This window comes from Clinocottus analis, unplaced genomic scaffold, assembly GCF_023055335.1.
Source record: "Clinocottus analis isolate CAN_PGR_092001 unplaced genomic scaffold, fCliAna1.0.p SCAF_24, whole genome shotgun sequence".
NCBI classification, from domain to species: domain Eukaryota; kingdom Metazoa; phylum Chordata; class Actinopteri; order Perciformes; family Cottidae; genus Clinocottus; species Clinocottus analis.
In genome coordinates, this window is record NW_027175976.1 from 5832179 (window position 1) to 5850221 (window position 18043).

The 18043-nt window shown below is 46.9% G+C and overlaps 3 protein-coding genes across 5 annotated transcripts in view; 2 read left to right on the forward strand and 1 right to left on the reverse strand.

The window, feature by feature from the left end:
* The first annotated feature begins 159 nt into the window (after window positions 1-159).
* On the forward strand, window positions 160-6692 carry atg13 (ATG13 autophagy related 13 homolog (S. cerevisiae)). 2 transcript variants are annotated; one of them, XM_068590861.1, is made up of 18 exons: window positions 160-315; window positions 1002-1082; window positions 1227-1307; window positions 1464-1583; window positions 1723-1769; window positions 2350-2490; window positions 2599-2639; window positions 2932-3028; window positions 3132-3239; window positions 3595-3688; window positions 3846-3944; window positions 4218-4295; window positions 4388-4500; window positions 4577-4721; window positions 4812-4889; window positions 5029-5136; window positions 5452-5580; window positions 5672-6692. In XM_068590861.1, exons 2-18 carry the CDS (start codon window positions 1014-1016, stop codon window positions 5747-5749), a joined length of 1626 nt encoding a protein of 541 aa, XP_068446962.1. In that variant the 5' UTR covers window positions 160-315; window positions 1002-1013; the 3' UTR covers window positions 5750-6692. The 2 variants fall into 2 exon arrangements, with proteins under 2 accessions (XP_068446962.1, XP_068446963.1); XM_068590862.1 differs by lacking the exon at window positions 3846-3944.
* A 359-nt stretch (window positions 6693-7051) lies between these two features.
* On the reverse strand, window positions 7052-16785 carry kpnb3 (karyopherin (importin) beta 3). Its single transcript, XM_068590198.1, has 26 exons — window positions 16625-16785; window positions 14357-14437; window positions 13381-13573; window positions 13156-13258; window positions 12957-13053; window positions 12765-12869; window positions 12510-12632; window positions 12273-12393; window positions 12103-12190; window positions 11905-12011; window positions 11698-11822; window positions 11384-11473; window positions 11116-11289; window positions 10804-11022; window positions 10623-10706; window positions 10403-10535; window positions 10190-10311; window positions 9943-10039; window positions 9668-9840; window positions 9471-9582; window positions 9308-9363; window positions 9100-9222; window positions 8797-9016; window positions 8485-8713; window positions 8258-8399; window positions 7052-8172 (listed from the first exon to the last, which is right to left on the reverse strand). The coding sequence occupies exons 1-26, from the start codon at window positions 16703-16705 to the stop codon at window positions 8086-8088; spliced, it is 3285 nt and encodes a 1094-aa protein (XP_068446299.1). The 5' UTR covers window positions 16706-16785; the 3' UTR covers window positions 7052-8085.
* Window positions 16651-18043, forward strand: part of LOC137793844 (semaphorin-5B-like) — a 28051-nt gene continuing 26658 nt past the window's right edge. For both annotated transcript variants that reach the window (XM_068590194.1, XM_068590197.1), the window contains exon 1: window positions 16651-16842. The gene's annotated coding sequence lies outside the window, so the exon portion shown is untranslated. The remainder of the gene's footprint in view (window positions 16843-18043) is intronic.

The window sequence follows — 18043 nt, forward strand, 5'->3', positions numbered from 1 at the left end:
ATTATTGTTTAAAGACAATAAAATTATTTAATCTTGTTAATGTTCTCATAAAACGCCGCACATATTATATGTTTTTTTTATTTTGACGATACATTTTACATACGTGAAAAATATTAACGAAAGTGCCGTCGTGAAAGCGTTGCTACCCAAACACGTCGACATGGAGAAGATAAACAGAGAAGTAGCTCACCCGCTGTTGACGTTGTGTTCGTCTGTGTTGGGCGTGTTTCTGTCCACGGATCACAGCGGCGCGTGCCATCTTTATTAAATTAACTTGTATTTGGTTGAAGCTACATTCTTCAGGGGAAAGCTAATGTAAGTTATGGTGTTTTCTGTGGAAGTTAAAGTGCGTGGTATTGCGCTAACTAGCTAGCATTAGCCACAGGCTAACGCGAGTCACCAGTCCGGGGCTCCTGCTCCTCCTTGTGAAACGTCACCGTTTATAAATGATCGATAACACATAAGATATTGCACTTTACACATCGTGCGCCGTTTAAGATAGTTGTCAGTATTGTGTCTTTTAACATGGCCTCCAAATATTATTGGGACAATTCCCCCAAAACGTGATCTGGAGGCCTCGCTGCTTAACTGCACAGATATCCCGCTGATAAGAGGAGAGAAGGTTAATACGAGCTGATCACGCAACTTGTGCTGGTCTTGTGCCAGTTGGTAGTTGTTAAATTGATAGGTGGCAATGTCAGTTTATGTGGTCACAGTGTCTTGTTTTGGTTGTAAACGTGTCTTTGTTATTGAGTTTTGAACGCATGGTCTGGTTGTATGGTGTGAAATACTCACCTATGTATTATTGCCATAATAGTTTACATGTATTTTTTACATAATAGTTGACATTTATTCGACTTTTCTCAGAGAGTGATCTATCCATCTATTTTTCTCAACCGTACTTTACCTCTAAAATGTTGCGTTTGCCTGAGTTAAAAGGGGATTACAAGCCCTGTATGGAGATATGTTCATGTCTTATGGGTTGTCTGGATCGTTTGCAGGGTCTTGACAACATGGACAGTGGCCTGAGTCCCCAGGATAAAAAGGACTTGGACAAGTTCATTAAGTTCTTTGCCTTGAAGGTAAAAATAATGGTGCTCCTCTTGTGATTGTCTGTCCCTGGAGAGACATCTTTAGAACTGGGGTTTAATCTAGTTGCTTTATTTCTATCTTTGGCTAGTTACGGTTATTATTGATTAGTCACGTTTCTTATGTCCTGTGTGTAGACTGTCCAGGTGATTGTCCAAGCTCGTCTTGGAGAGAAGATCTGCACTCGCTCGTCTTCCTCGCCTACTGGCTCTGATTGGGTAAGATAAGTATTTCTGTTAACTATTTGTAATTGAAGGTATTGATCAGATTTACATTTCACTGTCTACCTTCACGTCTGTGTTCCTGGCTTCGACTGTTGGTCTTTTTCTCAAAATGAATTGATTCACTTTGGTTGTTGTTATTATTTCTTTTAGTTTAACTTAGCCATCAAAGACATCCCAGAAGTGACTCATGAAGCCAAGAAGGCATTGGCTGGCCAACTTCCAGGCATCGGGCGCTCCATGTGTGTCGAGATCTCCCTCAAGACGTCAGAGGTAAAACCTTGTGTTCCTATACGGCTGTTTGAACTGTACAATAATTATCATAAATCTCACTACCTTCATACAGTACACTCCTTTACTGATAGATTTTTAAAGTACATAGTAACATGTTCTGTGTCTCTGTCTCATTTAGGGAGACTCAATGGAGTTGGAGACATGGTGCCTGGAAATGAATGAAAAGTGAGTGGGTTTTAATTGTTTTAATGACCAAACAAGGAATATTTAGGAAAGTAAAAGGTGAACCCGTGCTGGCTGTGTGTCTGTGCCTCTTTAAAAGGTGTACAGTATCCACATGATTAGCTTGGAGGACCACAGCTCTGTATCTGACGTAATGGACCTCGATACTGTTCCTGCTTCTCTCTCCCAAAACATTGTACAGACACACAGCAAGCGCACAATGAAGCAGCACACAAATGAAATCTCATCCAGCGGAAAGAAAGTGCTGACGCTGACAGCTAATGTCAGATGCTTTAAGTTATAAATGGCTTATTTCAGTGTCATTTTTGGAGTTGCGTCACGCCTATGAAGTGCTGCTGTTGTTTGAACACCGCTGCCGACCAGCCGGCACACACCACTTTAGAAAACCATGACAGGAAAGGAACATTATTCAGGCTTTGCATATCGAGCTGTTTAACTTATTTATGTTGGATTTGTTGAGTCAATTTAATTCCAGCCGCTCTACCACATCATTAGACATCTATGTGAAGTACCGCCACGCTGCCGCGTTGTAATGAGTCAATGTGTCGTCTGACTGCTGTAGGTGTGATAAGGACATCAAGGTGTCGTATACAGTCTACAACCGTCTGTCTGTCCTTCTGAAGTCTCTGCTGGCCATCACCAGAGTAACACCCGCTTACAAACTCTCCAGGAAGCAGGGCCACGACTATGTCATATTATACAGGTGAGTGGACTCTACCGGTCCTGTGAAGCAGCTGGTTTAACTTCCCAAGCAACACATGCTGGATGTATGAGATATGTCCCTCTTTGTTTTTGCCTCTCTCATGTCTAGGATCTACTTCGGGGAAGTCCAGCTTAGTGGATTGGGAGAAGGTAACTGTAAATGTCGTAAATGATTGAAAACAAGACTCGGGCTGACGGGTTTTACGGTGCACATTACAGGAAGTTGACACAGTAGTGCAAATACAGCATGTGTACATCTTTACAGACGACGGTGCAAGGGGAATGAAAACTTAATTAACTGACCTTTTGAGAGTAGTTTCCTTTTTCCAGCCAAAATGTATCGTTGCATATGACACCAGCATATTTAGGATAAACTAAAAGTTACTCATAATTCTTTTGGATTTAGTTACATGAGCTGACGTGTTTGCTGTTTGTCTCTCAGGCTTTCAGATGGTGCGCGTCGGCGTCGTCGGCACCCCGGTTGGCACGGTCACACTGACTTGTGCTTACCGCACCAACCTGGCGTTCATGTCCAACAGGTAACTGACACGTAAAGCAGCGCGCAGTCTTCACAGAGAACGTTATTATTAATAGCTTCCGGAGTCAATAACCAGGCCACCGTTGACGTGTCGTCTCCTGCAGACAGTTTGAGCGGTCGGCTCCGATCATGGGGATCATCGTGGATCACTTTGTGGACCCTCCCGGTGGCGGCCAGCGGCCTGCAAACATGGGGCATCCCTGCAACTACAGGTAGCTTCAGGAAGCTGCGGACATGAACGATTCATTTCCAAATGGAAATCCTGGTATCTTATGCCCACATCTCTGATCGCCAAACGAGATGCAGCTGCTGCAGTCGAGTCTCTGCCCAGCCACGAACGTTCGAGAGCTTATTGGGTGATGTCATTCATCGTTTTGGACGTGACTAATGTCTGCAAAATATGACTCACCTGCATCTGCAGTTCAGGTTGCCTGAAAAGTTCAATTTATTTTTAAAAATCAGCTCAATTCGCTGTCGGTTTATGCCTTCACTTTCTTTCCTGCGTTTTAAAAAAAAATCATTTTGTTGGCTGTCAACAACTTTAATTTATAATGTGTGTGTGTTTAGAGCTACAGATGAGGATGACGGAGGACAATATGGAGGGTGTCAAGATTCACAGGAGGTCTGCACCACCTCCTTCTCCACCTCCCCGCCCTCACAGGTAAGAGGAATTAGTCACTCGCTCCTCTTTACTGGCTCTTGCTTTATCTGCTGGATTTTCACACCTGTTCTTTATTTTACTTTCCCTTTTCTCTCTCTGTTGTCTTTTGATTGTCTGTTTATCCGTGTGTGTGCGTGTGCTGTGTGCGCTCTCTCAGTGTGTGTGTACACTGAGTCCTTCGCCCTCTAAACTGTCTAAGCCCCTCCCTCTGGACAGTCTGCCTCTTCCACTGGCTCCTGGACTTGTCACTCACACTGTGAGTTTATACTGGCCACTGTGAGAGTGTGACTCAAAACTGCACTGAAAAAAATACTGCTGATCTGTCCGATTTTCTCATTTGTCTTTGGGTGTGTGTTTGGTCAGCGTTGTCCCACGTTTACCATCATCCCTGTTGACTGCGTGATGTTTTCTGCACTGTGTATACCTGTTTTATCATCTGTACGACATAGTAAACCCTGTGTGTGTCTCAGATGTCGTGTTTTGTGGTGAATAATGCCTCTTCTTCCTTCCTTTCTGCCTCCGTCTCTAGCTGTATGCTTCCAGGTTATCATATCATCCTCCAGCTCTCGCAGCAGCTGCTGAGCTCTGTCCCCCTGCTGCGAACCAGGTGACGCGCCAGTCAATTCAACCTTTAGATCCATATACGTCACAGAGTCCTACTCAGTCTACTATATCTCCGTTCTGTTCTTCCTCCTTCAGGTGTTGCATGCTGGGAAGGAGCACGGCGGGGTGGTGTCGGGTCCGGCCCAGCCTCCTCCCGGAGCCGACGCTCAAGTGGCGGAGGAGAACGCTGCCAACACCCCCGGCAGCAGGTAAATCTCTGCCACTGCGCAGCGTATTTTTAATTGCTAATTCATTATCCAAACGACGACTCGTCTCTCTTCCCAGCGGTGACGATGAAGGCTTGACGCATAGCGGGGAGAGGAGGAGGAGGCGGGATGAAGGGCGGAGGAGCCTTTCGCCCGCTGACCCCGCGGAGTCTCTCGCATTCACGAGGAAGATCGGAGCCTTTGTCAATAAACCCAACGCACCGGTAGAAACCAGGATAACTCCGATTCTGCCGAGATTTGAAACTGTTCTACGGCTGTGTAGCGACCGACTTTAACCCCGTGTGTGTTTGCAGGTAACGGCAGCAAGTCTGGACCTGCCGTTTGCTGCATTTGCTCCTCGAGGCCTGGACTCAGAGGACAATGATCCCATGGTAAATATTCCGATGAAGATGAGGCCTTTTCCCCCCTCGTACAGTGTGATACTTTGAGTTGTCTTTAAAAGTACAGTTGGTATACTAATGAAAGGTTGACTCAGGTTTTCTCCAGTTGTGATTTTGTCTGTGTGTTCAGGTTCAGCCTCCAGACTCCCCTCCCTGCCCCTCACCCCTGCAGGCCAGCCTCCACTCTCAGGGCTCCGAGGGATCGGTGCAGCAGGATGACTTTGTCATGGTCGACTTTGTACGTAATTATTGCTCCCAGCTGCCGAGGATAAAAAATATATGACCACAATATGACAAGTACAAAAATGCATCATAGTCTGAACTGCTGCTCAAAAAAAATGTAAAATCATCCCGATTGTCATACTTTTGGTTGCTCTTTAAGCTTAACTATAATTTTTATATTCTTAAGTGAATATTACGGCTTTCTTGCCAAAAGTGAGATAGAAAGATGGATATCAGTGTGGAGACTCCACCTCCCAGCTGGACTATACAACAATATTTATAAATATGAAAATGTGGAGACGTTTGTGACGTTATCTTGTTCTCTGTGCAGCGTCCAGCCTTCTCTAAAGACGACTTGTTGCCGATGGACTTGGGCACTTTCTACAGAGAGTTTCAAAACCCCCCCCAACTGGCCAGCCTCTCGCTCCACATCAGCTCCCAGTCCATGGCCGATGACCTGGTAACACTTTTTTTTTTTAAAGTCATTTTGTCAACCTTAAGCGAGCTGAATGCCTTCCAGTGACGGCACTTTCGTTTATTCTTGTCTGCAGGACTCGCTGCCCGAGAAACTGGCCGTTTACGAGAAGAACATCGACGAGTTCGACGCTTTCGTGGACATGCTCCAGTAGAAGAGAAGTGTGAGAAAAGACTAAATGGATGGTGGCAAATGAAGCGGAGAAACGAAAAGGGAGAAGCAGACTGGAGGCTCTGTAGTCGCTCCCGTGAGAATCACTGAGACTAAATCACCGTATTTTAATGTGACGCTTCTCATTTCTGACATTTCCCTCTCCCCACCTTCCCGTCAGGCACGCTCCCCTCGCTTCTACAGATCCCTGTAAATACTATGTTATCTCCTCGGACACCTCTTCTTCGGTCTGGTAGTGTTCATTTTAGAAAGTAATACAAATTATTTTCTATGTGGCACAAATCTGCTCACGCCGACCGTGTTTAATCAGGATTAGAACTGATCTTTAGACAGCCGTGTAATCGCACTCACTACTACCTGATGATAGTTTCTGTGAACACTACCAGCCTCTGAAGGTCCCCGTACAGCATCGCCTTTCTGAGCACACGGTGGGAATCAAACCAGTTCACTTCGTCCTTGAAACGGAGAAGCTGGTCTTGGCACGTGAATTGCATTTTTCCCGACAGTTGCAATTATCACAAGGGACAAGTCTCGAAGCAGAAGCAGTCGATTAGGAAGGCGGTTGTTCAGTTGCCCTAGCTGGTCTGGGGATTTATACGGCCAACGCTCATGTCAGCAAACCGCCCCAATGGAAGGTTATTTCAATGACACCCGTAGTAAAAAATGTTTCCATGCCGAAGCAACTTGTTGAACTACAATCTGTTGCAAAGTTACGAGACTGCATTGGTTCCAACTGCCCAATAGACTCAGTGCATTAACTACATGCGGATGTATACTATGGAGTTTTGTAAAATACGTTTCCATCTGTCTACACAAGAGGCCGGTGTCACCATCCATGACTGTTGGTATTTGGTTGAAAGCTTTAATTTAAACTTTTCTTTGCTGTTGGTCTGTCCTAATAAAGCATGGCTGCTCTGTTGAAACAACTGAAGTCCCAAATGATGTGTATGCACACAAACAAGTGCTCAACACCACATAAACTGGTATTTATGGAGAACGTGTGCATCCCTGTCGTCTAGAGAACCACGGTGGATAATATCAAAGCTGCATGTATGACTTTGCTTTTAAATCACTCGTTAGCTTAACAGACTTCTAGGAGTTTGTCCCAATATAAGGCTGCAAATATGGACCAAGATGACGTCTTTACCATCAGTTTCTATTTGCAACATTCATTGTTTGGACTTTAAAATGTCTTTAAAACTGAAGGATTCAATGATCTCCTGATCAAACTCTGACCAAGAAAATTAATAGTGCCATTTACATCTTTAATAAAATCAAATGGAAGAACTTCTTGAATGGAATTTTATTGTTGGTAGTTTCCATCACATCATAAGTCCATCACATACCTGCAGGGCTGCAATATGTCAAAACCATAAAGTTAAGAGTATGGTAACACGCATTTTACAAATACTCTACAATTCATGTTTCACGCCGTAACCAACTAAAGACGCTGTCTGTTTCCGAGAGCCCCTTCCTCTCTCACTGCTACTTAAAGGGGGCGAGAACCGTTACGCAAACACTTCAACTTCAGACTCTTTCCCGTGAGACAGCAATCTGGAAGGCTATTGAAGAAAGCTGCTTAAATCAACTCACCCCCCCAGACAACGATGATGTGAATTTCCTAACTATTTATATTTTCTAAGAGTTAGCCACTTAACATGCCGTTACTTTTTGAAACGCACCCTCTGAGCTGCGGCAGACGGGCCGTTTACCCCCAGGTAACACTGGGAAACACGGAACGAGGAAAAAAAAAAAAAAAGGATTTCACAGGAGACGGGCAGTGATCGCCCAAGTGTGCATTTCCACCTCATTCGATTGCTCAGTCCACTAGAATGTCCTGTCCCCATTTCCCCCCACTGTGGCCCCCTCTGAGCCCGACTGTCCAATGAGTTTGTGTTGGGCGGCGTGGAGAACGAGTCCCTCTGGGCACGGCGGGACGAGTCAAACGTTGGGGGGGAGGGGATGGTTGGAAAACTAAAACGTCCAGATAGAAGACGGCGATAAGACGGGCACGACTGACACTTAACTCTGGTTGCCACTTCCTTGGATACAGGGTGGAAGTCTTTGAGGTGGATGGCCAATGTCCTCCATTGTCATAAATGTCCAACCTGCTCCCCCTCCCACCACCCCCCAAATCGGCTGAATGCAAGTGGGGTTATATATTAGTGGGGTCGGGGTGGTGATGGGGTGGGGTTGAAGCTGGTGTCCATACACAAGACGGATCAGGAGGAAGTAGAGGGAGTGTATGGAGGAGATCCAGGAGCTCGACTTTTCTTCATGGGCTTTTTAAAGAGCGGGGAGGTGACTTGGGGTCCGGGCTCAGGCGGTGTTCAGGAGTTCCTTTATGGCTTTCTGCTGCGTGTCGTTCAGCGTCGACACACACTGCGTCCATAAACCCCCCAACACCTGGAAGACACGACGGAGAGGTCACCCAAAAGGATTCATTCACAACATGTCCGTATGCACATGCAGTCAGTAAGAATTCGCTCACCTGTACTTGACGGACGACATTTGCCAGACGTTTGCTGCACGCGTCTTCAGTCTTGACCGATTCGTTTGCAACGCCGTCTGCGATGATGAGGAAGATTTTAGGCAGATTGGCGTTGTCTTGTCCGAGAACGATGGGGTTGTTGCTGTGGAGAGAAGACGAAAGGGAGGCAATAAATGAAGAGTGTGCAAAATACATGTTGAAATAAATCCAATTGAGAGCCGCCCCACCTTTCAATGAGGTCACACAGGAAGTCAAACGTGTGGACGGCCTCCTCTTTGTCCTCGTTGAGCGGCAGCCAGCTGAGCCAATGGGGCAAGATCTCGTTGACGTTCACACACTCGGGCCGAAACCTCATGACCTTTCCGACAGCCGAGATGCAGTTCTCTGTGGCGTTGACGTTCTCTTTGGCGCGCGAGTCCGACGCCTGGATGACCCTCACCAGCAGGGGGATGGCCTCTGCGTCGAGGAAACAAACGCACATGGTCAACTAAAAGCAACGCAGTGCTGGCGGGCAATGCGAGATCGGAGCTGGGCCGTACCTGTGCAGAATGGGCGGTAGGTCTCTCCTCCGTACTGGGCCATGACGCCGACGCCGTAGGCGGCCGCCTGCCGGACCTCGGGGCTCGTGTCACACAGCGACTGCAGCATCGGCCGCAGGAAGTACTCTGCGTACTTGAAGGAGGCGGGGCTACAGTGCTCCACCACATCGTCAAAGATGCACAGACCCCACTGTCGGTCCGCCCACGGCCTGGTGGGACACTGAAGACAAGGGCAGTTAGCTTCCCGTGGACTCTTCATTGACCAATAAATATGGACTAATATAATATACAGGAAGTACTCACTATTAGCTGGACGATGAGCTGCAGCAGCTGTTCAAACCAAGGCAGCACCTTTTCTTTGTAGCTACTGAACACCGAGTGCAGGATGTCAGACACTTTGGTCAGGATGTACACGTCGTTCTCATCCTGCAGAAGTAAAAAGAGGAGGAAACATGAGGACTCCCCCTTTTTAACAAGACCATTTTTGACAATGGAAGGTGAAAATGTTTACCTCGTCTTGCAATGATTCCTCCACCTGTTCGTCATAGTCTTCATCCTGTCTCTTGGCTGTGAAGAGCAAAGAAGTGTTCGGTGAGGATTATACATAAACACATATTCCTTTGAGATAAAAAGTTTTGTTTCCCAATGTAAAACTGGCTGGAAGGAAGTCTCACTCTGTCTGAGCTCCTGGTTCTTAAAATGCTCCTCCAGTTTTCCTTTCAAGATGCCGCCCAGCTCCTCAAAATGCTCGTTGTTCAGACAGCCGTCTCCCATCAGCTCGATGCACTTCAGACAGAAAACAAATGAAAAATCAGAAACCCGACCACGGTTCCCGAAATTTATCCATATGAAAATCGCTCAACTAAGTTACCTTGGCAAAGGAGTGCATGATCTCCGACAGGACGTCGGAGTCTGGCTCGGTGCCAATGGACTTGATGAGGGCGTCGCACATGAAGTGCCACATCTGGGTGAGGTACTCCGGTCCTCGAACCCGCGCGCACTCCAGCAGCAGGGGCATGGACTCAGCCGCTGCCACCCGCACGCGTGAGACAGTTAAGGAAACGCCATCGAGCCTCAAACCATTTACACACTCCACCATTTACAGCTTTTCTTTTTAAAAAAAAAAAGCTAAGTTGAAAAGGATATCGTCATGGAAGTAAAACTTGAGCAGAGGCACCATCAGCTTCACCACTTGCTCCGTGTACTCCACAAAGCCCTCCTTCAGCTCTTTGGCATAGCACACCTGGAAGAACAACACCGAGCGATACACGAACAGGACCGAAGCGCCAACAATGACCTCAGCATCTCGATATGAGACGAACACTCGATTTACATCAATGCTACCATGTGCTGCTCGGCCAGTCCTGACAGTTTGCCAGCATCTACTACTCACCAGCATCTGGCAGGCTGTCGCCTTCTCCTCCAGGCCCGCCGTCTTGATGCCGAAACTCTGCTGGTCTCCCAGGTTGACAAACTCCCAGCCGTCGTCCTCCGATATGTTCTCCATGTCTTGGGCTACGAAACGGAGACGGACGTATTGAAATCCTGCCACTGCTTTTGCTTTGTGGTGGGGAAGCACTGTACATAGTTGGAAACCTGTACTTACTGTCAAGCAGGGCCACCTCAGGCTTGATGGAGGCGGTCTTCATCAGCGGGCCCATCACCACAGGCAGGTACTGCTGAAACTCCTTCCCCAGGATCTTGCACATCCTGGCCCACGCCGAGATCATGTACGAGATCTAAACCACAGCAAACAGGACGACTATAGTGCAGCGGTAATATCAACAAAACCAGGACGGTTCAAAGCTCCGTTCAAGCAAACCCACCTGAGGATCGTCGTCCTCGAGGTCATTGAAGTCCGTCTGGGTTTTGAGCAGTAGCTGCATGACGGCGGAGGCGTCCGGCATGAACTGGAAGGACAGAACAGGAAGAGGGGGGCAGACGTGAAGACGGCAGCCATTTTTTATTTACAGATCCCGGCGGAGACTTTTTTCCGGGCAGACGTACCTTCTCCTTGCCGACAGCCAGGCCGATGAGGCTGATGCACTCGATGGTCTTGCCCCGGAGCAGCCGCAGCTCCTTCTGCACGGCGTTCTCGACGATGTGTTTGAGCGATGGCATGAACAGGTCGTAGTACGGCACGAACTTCTCCTCGGCCGTGTCCGCCACCGAGGCGATAGACGTAACCACCTGCTCCAGGACCAGTTTGGTGCCCTTCTGGATCAACTGCGAGGCGAGGATGGGGACACAGTTAAGACAACAGGAAATAAACACTGATCCTACAGATTCATCAAAACACAAGTGAAGATTCATTTGTACCTCTTGCAGCTTGGCCACCATGATGACGTGGAGGTGCTGCACCAAGTTGTCCAGATAGGGGATCAGCAGTGTTTTGGGACAGTCCTCTGTAAAGTTGATGAGGGCGGCAGCAGCGTGCGCCTGCACCCGAGGGTTACTCTGGTCCTCCATGGTCTGAAGCAGGGCTGGGATCACCTAGAAGGGAGGCGGGTGCAGCGTCAGACTCTTTAAAATCCACACAAGGGAACCTTTACTGTGCAAACCCCGCCCCATGAGGACTACTCGTTACCTTGTCGTGGAATTTCTTTTGGAAGGTCGGGGCAAAGTCTGTGGCCATTTGTCCGATAGCGTTGCAGGCAGCATAGCGAACCCTTGGGTGCTGAGGATGGAAAAAGGAAGCCGAACTCATTACCATCATAAGAGATAGTCACTGCAGCGTAAAATCCCCATAATGTTGTTAACTAATTAAGAGAAACTAACATGAATACATGTTAGTCCATCACATTGTGCTCTCAACAACAAAACAAAGGGAAGTACCATGAGTTCAGTCTACCGTGTGCTGCGTCTTCGTATTATACAATCAAGTGTCAGGTTGTTTCTTACAGGATTGGAGCAGAAGATGAGCACAGAGCTGACGATCTCTTGGAGGATGGCCTCCATCTGCTGGTGGCAGCCCTCGCCGATGGCCGACAGCGCCATCAGCCCGGCGTGGCGGTACCTCCAGTCAGCTGGCAACAGAGGCAATGGGTTAATCTCATGTTCAAACTTCCGACAGTTTAATTGGCTTCAATTAGCGGCTGGTGTACTCACGGTTGTGCAGCATCTGCATGATGTGCTGTTTGATCATGGGCAGGATGATCTTTCCCCCTAGACCGCAGGCCATCCTGTCAAGAGCGCTCTCCCCAGCCACGGCATTACTGGTGGTGATAGTAGATACAAATCCCTTAACACAATTTTAAACGTTTGAGCGCTTTGTCTTCGAGGGTGCCTTATATATCGGTGACTTACCTGTCAAAGTCATCGTCCTCCAGTTCGTCCGCCATCGCCCACTCGTCATCTTCCTCGAGGTCCACCATCATGGCCAGCATCTGGGGCACTGAAGATGCAGCACATGCATATTACCACTGTCCAAACTATATCCTTCTGGCTGACAACTTAAGTTACGTTCTCCCCCTCACCACTCAGAGCCACAATGGCCGTGTGCTTCCTCAGCATGGCTGCTGCAGTCTCGGATAAGGTGACGATGACCTCCAGCGCCAACTGCCTCTGCATGTTTGTCAGGTTGGTGTCGGCACACAGCTGAAGAGACACGGCATCACATTGGTCACATGGGAGTTTACCGTCACATCGGTCTGATGTAAACTTTCTACAGCACTTCCTACATGTTCATGGCATCAGGGTGCTTTCTGACTCACCTTCAGACAGAGCTGCAGGGTGGCCTCCAGGTTGGGCCTCAGGTATTTGGGTGCCGTGTCTGCGATTTCCACCAAAGACTTGAGCACAGAGTCATCTGCCTGGTAGCACGAATCGTTCACACTCTGAAAACAGAATCTGCGGTGAGCGTTGCAAATACATTCAATCGGTCGTGACATTCTGCAGAAATCGGAGGGCTTAACCTCCACAAGTCACAGACTTAGATCTCCAATCAGCATCATCTAATGGCATCTCACCTGCAGGATGCCTGGCAGCAGGTCAGAGAAGTGCTTCAGCAGAGCAGAGTTGCTCTCATTTGAAAGAACAAAGGCCGCCGCAGCGCGAGCCGCCAGGGTGCGAATCTAAGGGAGAATTCAAAGTAAGTAAGAATATCTGAGTAAAACGCATTTGGATATTAACTGCCTTAAATCCCCTCAGTGAGCTTCTACCTGTGGGTTTGCCTGGTCCTGCATGCACTGGACAAGCATGCGCTTGATAACCTCCATATAATGCTGCTGCTGGTTGCCAAAGATCCCAGGAAAGTTCCTAAAGAGGACACTCAACTGTCAGCCACCAGTAACTAGTCTGAACATGTATATGTCCGTAGAAAAAAAAAGAAGCTATGGGATGAACCAAGCAGGAGCTCACCAGAATATGTGCAGGGCAGATTCCCGCAGGGTAACGCTGTCCGAGTTGACTGAGTCAAAGAGAAACCTGAGCACCTCTGGCCACTGGTTATTCCCATCATCATCTGGATGAAAGACATCACAATCAATGATTAATTTCCTCACACCCTATATTTTTTGTCAGAGGCTGGAAAAAAATCCACAGAGAAACAGCTCTAAAAAAAACAACCATCAAAATGAGAGTTACCTATGAGGTTGCGGGTGAGCTCGGCTGCAATGTCGGCGACCTTCTTGCGGATGTTGGGCGAGGTCTCCTGCTGGATGCTGGTCAGCAGCTCGGTCTTGATGGCCGTCTGCATTTCCAGGGTCAGGCCCGGGTAGACCTCCTCAAAGGACGACGACAGCAGCCGCCGTAGCAGCACCGCTGCCATCTGTTTGATCTGAGCAGACAAAACATGCACTGTATTACATTGCACTTCAACAGGAAACTCTGGGATTTTTTTTGTTTACAAACAAACCAGACGGTTCTTTTATGGCTTCGTCAGGCAGAGCGGCTTTACTAGTAATACATTTAATCCAATTTTCTTTTGATTTATTTTGGCAATTTACGATCTCCAATAATTGTTACTGGACAAAGCGTAGGATTGCAGCACAGGCACTATTGGTAGAGTTGGCGGCCCCTAAAAAAATAAACACTGACAAAACCGGAAGCATCTCAGAAAGAAAGAGTCCCTCTTCACAGGCCGAGCACCTCGTGCCTGCTCCCATTTCAAAATTCTAAAAATATCAGCCTTAAGGTAAGGAAAGGGAGAGGGAACATGGGGGACAAAGCAGCTGGGGAACTCAAGAGTAAACATAACTGCCCAAATGCCAAAACCATGACTCATAACAAGCTTTAGTGTCTCGGCTAACATGTGGTGGCCGAACTACATTCATGATACAACAGTGACGCAGACTGATTGTCCAATTATGACGGCATGAATTGCTTTCGACCAAAAACATTCTTGCTTTCTGACACGAGGCCAGCGATGAAACACGCTTCCGATTGGCTGGCAGGTGTCAAGCCAAGAACACAGTACATTGAAGCCTAAACATACGCTGAACTGGATACAAACATGGGACCGTCATGTTGCAGCAGTCCTCCCCTAACCCCTCCCACGAATAAGATTGAAAGTTGTAAACAAACAAGTCACGCCACATATGTCAGTGTTGCGAGTACAAACCTCCTCTGCAGCAGATGCATCTCTGATAGCCTGCAGCAAGAATGTGATCTTGGTCTGGCCCAAGATGGTGTCATAGGTCTCCTGCAAAGAAAAGGAATGGTCAGTGGTGCAAGTGAGACTCGCCTTACAAGAAAATGTACTATTTCAGCCACAAGATGAATTAATATGGACCAGTGGGAGTGCGCCGTGCTCACGTTGTTGCTGGAACGCCACACTTAAACAAATACAGAGGCTGCTTCACAACTTAGTTCCTCTTCCCAGATGAGGTAACAACATGGGGTGTGGTTACTCAAAAGCCTGCGTTTTAGTCACTAGGTGTTCATGGTGCCGACAGTAAAATAAGCCCCACAGGCTTGTATTGTAATCAGTTTATTCTAAGTTAGTGGTAAAAGAATAAACATGACACATGTACACTTGAGAGCAGTACATCATAATGGCAATTAAATAACGGGCCACTGAAAGACTTTGGTGAACCAGAGACTAAGTTTACATCTGACTGCCATCTTCTCATTTGATGAAAACAACTTCTAGATTTGTATATGTCTCCAACAGTTAGTGATATAAAACAAGAAACTATCAAAAATAGAATCAGCCTTAAAGTGCTCATTGTAGTTGGGACACTTGAGAACTTGACATCATGGGACGTGGAGCTCAGCAAGGCGGAACTTTCCAATAAATAAAGCTGGTTGTTCTGTGCATTTGGTTTGGTCTTGGATGTTGACGCGAAGGGTGGGTGTACTCTTCAGCAGAATATCAAGATGACGCGTGCGCATCAAGTGGCAATGCTATTGGTTAGCAATGAACTTTTATTGCCCACACCTGGCACAAATTTGCAAGACAAGACAGGGAGGAGTGTCATCATTGCAACAGTGTGGCATGAGAGAAACCAGATTACTGACTCAACACATTGAAACTGGAAACACACACCGGGCCTCTTCCGCCCCGACACAATGTCTCGTAATACTCTGATTTCTTGGGCTCTTGTGGCTCACCGACATCACCTGCCTCATATCAACCAACATGTCTCACTTTAGTAGCACTTACCAGTCCAGAGCATATTTTAAACAGCCAACATGACTTGTGGGCAGTAACTAGACTGAGCAGAAAAACTAGCCCACCAGCTATTGCAAAAGCTTAGGAAAATGGTGACACTCGACAACTGAAGACTGCCCTTTATGGCTATTCATCACTCACATCATTTAAAATGAGGCCTGTATTTGTGTACCTATAAATGTGTAGTAGCTGTAGCTGTTCATATGTGAGTTTAAAGCCCTCAACAGATGGATCAATTCCTATTGTGTGTACAAGACAGAAAGGGAGAGTTTTTATAAAAGGATGAATTCCGATGAGCTTAGTATCGCAGGCAGACAGTCTGTGGTTTAATAAAGAAAACCGCTGACTGCAAGCGAGGGATGAGCGTGATAAGATTCAACCACCTCATCTAAAAGTCGGGTGCTGGAGAGGTAAACTGGGGCAACAATGCTTTGCCGCGACAAGGGGCTCATCGTGGTGGTGAGTGAATAGGCCAGCTAGACTCAGCCCAAACAAATCCAGCAGAGCACCTTAATCCAGTGAGAGGGGATGAGCCTGAACTGGTGACGCGCCTGAAACCGAGATGATTCACTCACACTGAACAGAACGACGTGTTTTAAAACAGTTGTGTTGAAGGGACTTCCAGATTAATTGACCGGAGGCCATGATACAATCAGTGCAAACATGACCTACTGCCCCCACCACAACTCCACCCTTATAACGCCATCTATAACGCCACCACCGGGTTGGCTGTCCACCATTACACCTCTAACTTCACACGTGTGTCAGTATTTAACTCCTGAATCCCTTTGAAGAGCCCCCATCCACTCTGCCTATCGCTAGCTCGCTAGCGCGTGAAACTAGCAGCTCTTTAGCTTCGTGCTACTTCCTGTACTCTTCTGGCGTCGCCGTCAGCTGGACACTTTTGGGATGTGCCCATAAAACCAACTGAACGCGTCACTTCGCCGAAAACCGACCGAGTGCGACACAAAACGCAGTCTCTCGACCGGGTTTTTAAGCTGAAACTACGCAACACGGCGGTGACCGTTAGCTTTAGCTGGGCATAAACTCAGTGTCGGCTTCACGTTGCACGTGGGCTATCGAGCCTGACGTGCGGGCTCACTGCGCGCGCGGCCAGACTGGATAGCTGGGGCGGTTAGCTAACCCCGCTCGCGCTGTTTTATCGCAACCTCCGAACTTGTCACTCGTCAAATCTGTCACGTCTCGCTGTCTTACCTCCGCTGGCTTCCTGACGTTGTTGTCAGGGCTCATCAGGTTGCCCAGCAAGAGATAGAACTGCTGCTGCTGGTCCGCCATTGCAGTGAGATCCAAAAAGACCAGCCGGGTGGAGGAGCGGCGAAATGAGCCCGGCAGACCTAGCTTAGGTCACACAATGCTGCCCTCGTCCCATTGGCTCGCGCTATCAACTGTACTCGGCGCTCATTGGATGAGAGGTCTGTGTCAAACGCACGCCATTGGCTAACGCGTGCCTCCCGCTCCTATTGGACAGATTCGACACAGACAAGTGAATGCGTTGATCCTGTTAGCTAATAATGAAATTACCAAAGCGCGGGAAATTACTACAACACCTCCAACAAAATAGGAGCAGCTTATTGCTATTTTACAAGTCAATTAGCGGGATGGAAAGTAACTAAGTACATTTACTCAAGTACTGTACTTCAGTACAATGTTGCGGTTCTCGTACTTAGCTTAAGTATTTCCATGTTATGCTACTTTAGACGTCCACTTCATGACATTTCAGAGGGGCGTATTGCACTTTTGCAATACGAACCATGAAGGGCAATATCACAAGGCAGTATGTCAAAGTCAGCATGAGGTAGATTTAATTAGGTGCTTCTGGAACAAGCAGTATTTTTTTTATTTTTACGTTAAGTTTATTGTAATTTTGTGTGGAACGACCGAGCAAAATAAGTTTTTTATTGCATAGAATAACGGTCTGTTATCTGTGTATATGACAGTAAAACATCTTGAATATACTGTAGCATGGGTTACTGTTATTTCACATTAACATTCTGATATGATAAAGAATCAGGGGTCAATGTTTTTAAGTTATGAATTAAAAAAACTGCGTTTTTCTTGTTGTAATCCTGTAAAACCAAAAGGTGAGTATAATATGATTATTAATGTGAAATAATCATAGACTGTAAATTATACCTGCTCGTTTCAGAAGCACCTAATTGAATCTACCTCATACTGACCTTGACATATTGCCTTACGATATTGCCCATATGATTAGTATAATTCATTTCAGTTTACAGCCTAACAATGTACACAGAAAGGACAGAGCAACGTCCCAGTAGGTGGCAGCCAAGCTGTTTCCACAGATTTTTGCCATACATTTCTTCCCCCCAATGATCCCAGCAAACCTCTGCCAATGAAATCAGCTGCATCTTTGTAGACAGGCTCTTTGGAAAACACTGGACAGAAAGCCTTCGACACCAGGACAAGTTGAGTCGATGTTTAAAAAAAAAAATAATAATAATAATCTTATTTTCTTTATGGCAATCTTCATTGTCGTGAAAAAATACATTAAAAAGGTAAATTAGCATATTTAGTCAATGCACATGCATCAAATGGTACCTTTTATTTTTGTAACATTGATGTAATATTGTGGATTTGTGAAAGAAACACAAA

What these genes read in the sequence shown, in the direction of transcription:
- atg13 (XM_068590861.1), top strand. Translation starts at nt 1,014, where the DNA reads ATGGACAGTGGCCTGAGTCCCCAGGATAAAAAGGACTTGGACAAGTTC. An exon ending in CTGGACTTGTCACTCACACT is followed by an intron (nt 3,945 to 4,217) that starts GTGAGTTTATAC and finishes CTCCGTCTCTAG; the next exon opens with CTGTATGCTTCCAGGTTATC. An exon ending in AGTCCATGGCCGATGACCTG is followed by an intron (nt 5,581 to 5,671) that starts GTAACACTTTTT and finishes TCTTGTCTGCAG; the next exon opens with GACTCGCTGCCCGAGAAACT.
- kpnb3 (XM_068590198.1), bottom strand. Translation starts at nt 16,705, where the DNA reads ATGGCGGACCAGCAGCAGCAGTTCTATCTCTTGCTGGGCAACCTGATG. An exon ending in GCTCACCCGCAACCTCATAG is followed by an intron (nt 13,259 to 13,380) that starts GTAACTCTCATT and finishes TCTTTCATCCAG; the next exon opens with ATGATGATGGGAATAACCAG. An exon ending in TCATCTTCTGCTCCAATCCT is followed by an intron (nt 11,474 to 11,697) that starts GTAAGAAACAAC and finishes TTCCATCCTCAG; the next exon opens with CACCCAAGGGTTCGCTATGC.